At 39.7% G+C, this 8,420-nt stretch overlaps 1 protein-coding gene and 1 long non-coding RNA gene across 2 annotated transcripts in view; one reads left to right on the forward strand and one right to left on the reverse strand.

Moving 5' to 3' along the window:
- Nucleotides 1–1,172: 1,172 nt before the first annotated feature.
- Nucleotides 1,173–8,341, reverse strand: LOC107675483 (uncharacterized). Its single transcript, XR_001632603.1, has 3 exons — nucleotides 8,258–8,341; nucleotides 6,515–6,520; nucleotides 1,173–1,184 (listed from the first exon to the last, which is right to left on the reverse strand). It is a non-coding gene; the product is annotated as an uncharacterized LOC107675483 (long non-coding RNA).
- Nucleotides 6,537–8,420, forward strand: part of LOC107675481 (gastrula zinc finger protein XlCGF57.1-like) — a 9,689-nt gene continuing 7,805 nt past the window's right edge. The window contains exons 1-2 of the mRNA XM_016469841.1: nucleotides 6,537–6,595; nucleotides 7,202–7,351. Of these exons, the coding sequence (XP_016325327.1) occupies nucleotides 7,267–7,351 (85 nt within the window). The 5' untranslated portion in view covers nucleotides 6,537–6,595; nucleotides 7,202–7,266. The remainder of the gene's footprint in view (nucleotides 6,596–7,201; nucleotides 7,352–8,420) is intronic.

Here is an 8,420-nt window from a genome sequence, read left to right on the forward strand (position 1 = left end):
ATAGATGTACATTTGTATGAAGTTATTTATAGTAGTAATAGTAGTTGTTTCAACAGTATAATTGTATATCTTTGTGTATTTATTGTATATGTTCATGGAAAAAAACAATGCACTGTTTATACTGTTTTAAAATATTTTACATCTTGTACATAATGTTTTGAATAAAAAAGGATATCAATCTGTGTTGTTGTGTGAGGTCAAGTGGTAACTAAGTGTCCTTTAGGAATCATCCATTGGGCATGAATGAAGACCTAGTGGCCTTTGTTGGTATAGCAGCTAACAAAAAGCTCATTTTTTTGTGGTATCAGTCTCAAATTTGGAACACAATTTCTTTAGACCCATGGCTTTTATTTTATATCATTTTTAGGGTGAACCAAATTTTTATTTCTATATTATTTTAATAAGATATAAAAGTTTTATTGCAGTATTTTTTATTACAATAAACTTAAACAGCTATAACTTTTTTGTTATTAAATTTAAGTTTCTTGCACAGGTGTCAGTTTAAACACAGTATCTTCTTTAAAACAAGACCAGAATGAGGATTATATTCCAAAGCGTTCCAGAATTATATTCATTTGAATTTCGACATTACCTTTGCAGGCCTACACTCAAAAATGGGCGTGACAGTTAACAGGTCAATTTTTAATTATAGTAAATAATGTTCTAGGACTGTTTTTTGACTTATTAATTAAAGTAGAGCAATAAGATGATCGAGCTGCATTAAGAGCGTTCTTGTACTGCTTAATGTGTTCAGTATATGCCAAGGAGTGAACAATAAGGCCAGTTTTCTTATAAAACCTTTCAAGCCGGCGTCCCTGAGTTTTCATTGCCCTAAGCTCAGTGCTGAACCAAGGAGAAGTCTGCATGAGGATCAACCAACTTCCATGCACGATAATAAATCAAGGATCTCACAACAGACTTTGGAATGTAAAAATTACAAGAAAATTCAATCAGTTTATGATCTGAGATACCTATGTCAGAGCCTTTTAAGGCACCAATGTTGATACCAGTAGAGCATACCAAATAAAGTGTATGGCCATGTACATGAGTTGGAAAATCAATATGTTGCTGCAGATTAAAACAGTCAAAGAGAGATATGAACTCACGAGCATGGACAGTATCAGTATCAACATGAATATTGAAATCCCCTACCCATAACATAGCTGTAGATTGGGCAGAAACAACTGTCAGCAATTCACACAAATCTGATAGAAACTGCATGTTCATTTTAGGAGGACGGTAGACCAGTATTATAAGCAGAGGAGCGTGACTAGTGATTTTAAATGCCAAATATTCAAACGATGTCACCTCATGGAAAGCAGACAGCTCAATATGAAGACTCTGGCGATAGACCACCGCCAGGCCCCCACCCCTGCCTCCAATTCGGGGCTTAGTCAAAGTACTGAAACAAGGAGGAGAAAGAAGTTCAACAAAGTCATTTTCTGTGAGCATCAGCATATCACAGTTATTGTCAGAAATGAGGTCCCGGAGAAACGTTCCTTTCTCAGTTAATGACCGAGAGTTGAGTAGGGCAAAATTACCACATTGCAGCACCCTCTTGTCATCTCTGGTCTTTTCAAGTGGTCTTAAGCCCTATTCGGATGGTAATTGTTTCTCATGGGGACGTCTGTAAAAAATAAGGGTGCTTTCATATTTGGTTCGCTTGCCTGGTCCGAACCCGAGTTCGATTGCTCCCCCCTCCCCCTGCCCCCGCTGGACTGCGTTGATATTATTTTATTTGAGTCTGAACAACGGTCCGTTTGCGTCATGAAGCCAGAAGCTGTTTACCCCGTTGCTTAGTAACGACGGCGCAGGAGAAGGCGGCAAATGCATAACATTGCTCTCTGCACTTTTATATATTTACGTTTTTGAACCGTTCGTTTTGTTTACAAAGCTTCGGTACATAACGGCACTTATGAATGTACTGCAAATGCTCTAAAGCAGGGTTTCTCAACCTTTTGCCTACTGCGACCTACTTTTTTTTTGTATGCCAATCATACGACCCACTAAGACTGGAAATAAATAACTGAAATGCCTCTTTAGACCTAGGCTACACCGTATATGCTTATTATAATTAATTTCTCAAAAACACACAAACACTTTCAATAATTAGGCAGACTATGAGGCAAACTGATTTATTTATTTTTACTCGCGTTAATGTGACATTTGAGACTGCCGCTCTGAAATGATGATATCCAGACGCGGTGGAATTGGGGAACGGGGCACTCGTAGTGTTGCACACAAACTAGCTGTTGTCAGCCTATTCCTGCTTTTTGTTTTCGTTGCAGTCACTGTTGAAAATCCTGACTCGCAAAGATAGGTAGTGCTACATGGTAAGAGAAACTTCGTGGCACGATCTGCGAGTTCTGGATATTCGTGTCTGGTTTGAATCCAGAAGGAGCTTTTAAAAAACGGATGCATTTTGTCAAGCTAACAGGCCGTGGATGAATACAGTATAGTAGATCTGGCATAGCAATGCATTGCAATCTCCTGCGCAAGCAACGGGGTAAACAGCTGCTAGCGTGTGTAACATTACATAAAGAGAGTAGGTCCTTGTCCAATAAGAGCCGTTCGCGGCAGCGATACATTATTGTGATAGGACAGTTTAGAAAGTTACGGCAATAATGATTCAACATGCGACATTCGAAAATACGATTCGTTGGAGGTCACTGTTTCAATGAGCCTTTTGTGAAGCGCACTTACTGGCTGTGCCGGTGTAACACCGAGAACACAGAGAAAGTCTCGCGACCCCCTATAGAATGATCCGCGACCCACTAGCTAGTGGGTCTAAAGAACACTGAAGGCAAACAGAAATGAGATACGGTATACCGCTCTCTGTTTGCAAGGCGTCAGTCACACTCATCAGGAAAGTGAGTGAAACACACACACAAACACACATTTTTATGAAATAATACGTCACTAATAGTGGTTCACTGCTGTGATTTGGTACGATTGCGTTCACATCAGCAGCGAACCATACCGGAGTTTGCATGAACCGTACCCCAGACCACCCTTTTTAAGCGGACTCGGGTACGGTTCGCAGGTGCCAGCGGAAGACAGCATTCACATCATCCGAACGAACCGAACTCTGACGTCAATCGAACCCGGGTGCACACCAAAAGTGCTAGTGTGAAAGCACCCGAAATCTCCATAGCTCCTCAGTGATTAAACACATGCTTTCGGATGAAGATAAATTCGAGGTGGACGTCTGAGTTTGTAATCCTACGAACCCAGAACTGCGTTTCTTACGTAGTCAGTCAAATGATCATTGACGTGCTCAGGCAGATGTTCAACATGGCGACAAGGAAGCAACACATGACGCACGAAGAAACACTAACTTTAATATCAGTGTGGGGAGATCCAAAATTTCAAAAACTATTTGACAAAACTATTCATAATCATAAAGTGTGGGAGGCGGTGTGGCGAGAAGCTTGCCAGCTATATAGCTCCCAGTCAAAACAGGCCAAACAGGGTTTATTTGAGAAAAATATTCCATACATGACTACAAGCACAACACTACAGTACACAGAACACACAACACTGATCCACGTTAGCCAGGCCAGACAGTGTTACATAGGGCAGAGCACGGCACGAAGGTGGGAACCCCCTCATCTGCAGTGCCCAGAACGAGCACACAGAGTTAGATCCGGGCTGTGAAGTGTGGCTGCGTAGCACCACGTTAGCCAAACCTAAGACAAACGATAAACAATACCAAGCACGACGAATCAATGAGAAAGTGGAGACCCGCTCACCGATACTGTCAAGCGGGTACAAGTAAACCATCGATCCGCGCAGAGCTGGGCTCGCGGGGGGTGTGAGGCGTGTGACAAATTAAAATCCAATCCGATTGGAGATTATGGATCCAGTCCGGTGATCAATAAGTGAAGATGGAAATGTTTACAAAAAAGTAAAAGTAGACAAACCAAGCGACTTCACAACAAAAATAGACGATGAGAAGCGAAGCGGCTGCCGATTTGCGCACTGCGTACTCTGAACGGAAACGGAAACATTAAGTAAACTGACTGGACTAAAATTAATGTTAATGTTCACTTCAGGACGCTGTCATTGGGGACCAGGCAGGATTTACAGTTCCAAATTCACAAACTAGTGTATGAAGCAAAATGTCTGGAGGCAGGACTCACTGAACACTGGGGAGAGAGTAACGGGGGGCAGCTGACAAGTCTGTGAGGGGTGTTTGTAAGCTTATTTCCCTTACATTCTTGAGTTATTATTGTTTTTTTATTTTAAAGTTAATATACGGCAATAAGATATTGTTAACATTTCTGGTTATTTGTATCTTATATTATTCCAAATCTATCATATTCTACCATATCATATTGAAAACGTGTAGGGCAGAGGTCCCCAACCACCGGGTCGCGACCCAGTACTGGGCCGTGGAAGAGTTGCTACCGGGTCGCAAGAACGTTCTGGGAAAAATGTAAATAGATACGACACTCTGTTATTTATCGCGCGTTAGGGATTGTTCTAATTATACTGTATTTTCGTTTGTTGTATGCGACTGCTATGGAGTGTAGCAATTTGACGATTTCATGTAAATTAAACGTTCAATTAGTAAATGAATGCCATATATTAGGGGTTAAACGGATCGCAGTTGATCCGTGATACGTACAGACCAGACCCCACTGTTCGGCATGCATGTGATTCGCAGATGAATTTTCCAATTTACACGTTCAAGCAATTTTAAACCACAAGAAGAAGAAGCGAAAGAGAACTCGATTCGTTGCTCGCGCTGTTTTCATTGTGCACAGCAGCCACACACGCACAGAGACGGAGGTTGACTCAAAAACCACAATATGATCCGTTGAACCATATGCTATATATATATATATATATATATAAACCCCACCCCCCTCCAGCCGGTCCGCGAGAATATTTTCAAAATATAACCGGTCCGTGGTGTAAAAAAGGTTGGAGACCCCTGATGTAGGGGACCCAGGTGAAAAAAATGTACACTTCCTTAATAAGTTTAAATTCCTTAAAGCGCTCTATTTTCGCGCACTAATTTTGTACTTAATATACAAAAAATTCTTCTTTAGTACTACTTAAGGTAATTTTAAGAACATCTAAGTGTACTCAACTGTGCTATTTTGAGACACCATGAATATGAACTAAAATGTGCCAACAATTGCTCAAAAGAACAAAAGGGTCTTATCTAGAGAAACGATCGGTCATTTTCTAAAAAAAAAATTACATTTGTTAAAGGGGTCATATGATGCTGCTAAAGAGAACATTATTTTGTGTATTTGGTGTAATGAAATGTGAGCCGCGGCTTAGTGTGAGCTGAGGCCGGGATAGAGTGAGCACAGGCGGCGGGGTCGAGAACGGCGGATTCGACAAAGGAGCGGCAACCACATGTGACGACCCCGGGCTGGACTCCGCTTCGTCCACGGTGAAAGCCGATCCGGCGATCCACAGCATGAAGTTGATGTATTTCCTCAGCGACCAGCACAGATCAGCTCCAGGCATGACGAAGCAGATATCGTCCTCTTTTGTTAGACCAAACAAAGTAGTTTCGCTTTCACAACGAAGCACACAGCATCTTCACGACATGGCGGCGGCAACAATACTACAGCGAGAATAAAAGTTACGCCTTCTTTCTTTGCGTGAACATTTGGGCGGCGTTATGCAAATCTTCCCAGATAGTGATGTAGATATGTGGGGGCGTGTTAGAACGAGCAGTCCGCTACTGATCCGTGGCTGCTTACCACAAACACAACATTTATCCACTTTTTTAATTTAATTTTGAATCCTAATGTTGTTATTGAAAATGTGATTCTCTTTTTACACAGTACAGAATTAGTCTTTCATAGACGCCCTTACGAAAATTAACCATGGTTTTACTACAGTAACCACGGTTTCTATGGATTTTGAAATAAAACCATAGTAGCTACAAAATGAACAATGTTTTTTTTTTTTTTTACATTTACAGTAAAACCATCCCTGCTGGAATAAAACAGCTTAAATCAGCCTAAACTGGTTGGCTGGTCTTAGCTGGTTTAAGCTGGAAGTAGCTGGTTTTAGCTAAGACCAGCCAACCAGTTTAGGCTGATTTAAGCTGTTTTTTTCAGCAGGGATAGTAACTAAAATTGAAATAATTAAGCATTATTTTGTAAAGAAAACGTCCCAAAAAATGTTTTTAAATAAAAATGAAAAGAATGGCTTTTATTGTACCTGTACAGTCAAACTAGATATAAGCTTAGCAATAAGATAGTTTACCCTTCTTTTTGGGAGGCTCATGTATTAAGTTAATTTATTAAAACTTAAGCAATTACCTGTGTCTACAGTTATAGTATTATCATCCTTATAGTATTATTAATTTCCCATTATCATTATTTCTGTAATAATCATTACAAAATGCTTGCGTCCGTATAGTTTCCAGGCTTTTGGCTTTTTCAGCACTTCACTGGACAACATGTGTATTTCAATATATTTCCCCGAACTAAACTCTGAATACCTCATGTTATTTATGTGTTTTCTGCATGTGAATATATACACACGACTTTTATTTTGGTGTGGTGATGTGACGTCACAAGGCTGCGCTGCGCTCCGGTGTCTGTGATTCGGCAGAAGAAAGGTTTGTGTTTTTGTATGTAGAGTCTTTAAATCGATCAAACGGTCAAGGCACTGTTATAGGTTTTACAAGCGATGTAAAATGAGTCGATAGTTATTGAACGTAACGTTGCAATGTTTCATTTAACAATTATTAATGTTATTGTTTGTGTGTAAAGCACATCTGCACGATTAACAAACATGCTCCGTCTCATTTCGCTCCCTATATCGTCTATCAGTTTATAGTAAGCACGAAGTCAGTCACTGGAAAGTACTGATGAGAGAAACGGAGCTTTCTGAAACTCCGAGTCAATTGAGTCGAATGCTTCGCGAAACGATTCACTTTTTCGATTGAGCGCTCGAATCGAATCAGCGCGCGCTGAGGAGACCAGTGTGAATGCAACGAGAACAACAAACACGAGCAATGAGAACTCTTACCAATCAACTGCAACAGTTTCATGAAAGTGCAATATATAACACGTAATCTACAAATGATTAAATACCAAATATACGACATAAATACTTAAATATGACCTTTCTTTAATGTGTGTGTGTGTGATTAAGACGCACCAGAGATTTAGTTTGGATTTATTATTCTTTCTATTAATTATTCTCATTTTAATCATGACAGCGTGTCCAAACAGACAGAAAAACTCTTGGTGAAGCAGGTGAGATCCACGTGACACTATTATAAAAATGGCGTTTATTAAAGAGGAGAGTGAAGATGTGAAGATTGAAGAAGCATTCGGAGTCAAACGAGAAGAAACCGAGGAACAAACAGGTTGGTTTTCATTCTCAAAGCTGAACTCACTCATTCGATCCTCATTAAAATGTCCAGCTTTACAGGAACGAGTGATATTTTTGAAGAATGTCTTACGAGTGGCCTAATTTAAGCAGTTTTATTTGATTACTTTTGTTTGCTATTATGATGTCACGCATTGAATTTGTAAAAAATAATCTCCAAGTAGCCTTAACAAAAAAATGTTTGTGTAACGTTGAACATCTGCTTTATTTAAAAACAATGCAAACCGTTAATTTATAGCATTTTACTATGCAACAGTATCTATCATTTATTTTTAATAAGCAAAAAGGCAAGTAATCAATTTTTATTAATGACAGAATTAAAACTATATGAAAAGTAGTGATTATTACAATAATACACAAAACAATCAAGAAAAAATGAGAATTATACTGCAAAATCATGAGATTAATTCAGTTCACGTTTTTCCACAACATGCATTTTCTGTAAACCTACTTTGAAATGATACAAGTCTACATCATAATTAAGAATGATCTGTTATTAGAGGTGACTTGTCAAATTGCTGTCCATTAGAGGTCTGCAAGCCTCATCCAAGCCTAAAGTCCATTCGGGCCGGGCTCGGGCCTTTTTTTTTTTTTTTAACAGATCGGGCTCGGGTCGTACTCGGGCTCATTTAGCTTCTCTCCTTTTATTGTGCCATATATGCGCAGAGCACACATAGGCTACTGTATGAAATATTGTTATATTGATTATATTATAAATATTATACATCGCCTACGCAATACGCAACGCACATACACACGCATTAGCATACAGGTGACAGTTGACCATGCACAGCATCAGGAGAAGTTGGGAGTTACTAAAAGTTCCCAATGCTTCGGAAAAGCTGTATTTTGGAAGAGTCTTGATTTGATTACCTCAGCAAACAGTGAGTCAATTGGTCATGTGCAGTACAGAATCTGCAAACATATCCTTGCACATGACAGCAAAAAACGCACGCAATAGGCTAAAGCATGCTGCAAAGCCCCAGCAAAAGTAATTAAAAGTAATTATATGTGGGGCGGGGCGAGGGGGGGGGGGGATAATGAGA

This window comes from Sinocyclocheilus anshuiensis, unplaced genomic scaffold, assembly GCF_001515605.1.
Source record: "Sinocyclocheilus anshuiensis isolate Anshui unplaced genomic scaffold, SAMN03320099.WGS_v1.1 scaffold2094, whole genome shotgun sequence".
In the NCBI taxonomy this organism is placed as follows: Eukaryota; Metazoa; Chordata; class Actinopteri; order Cypriniformes; family Cyprinidae; genus Sinocyclocheilus; species Sinocyclocheilus anshuiensis.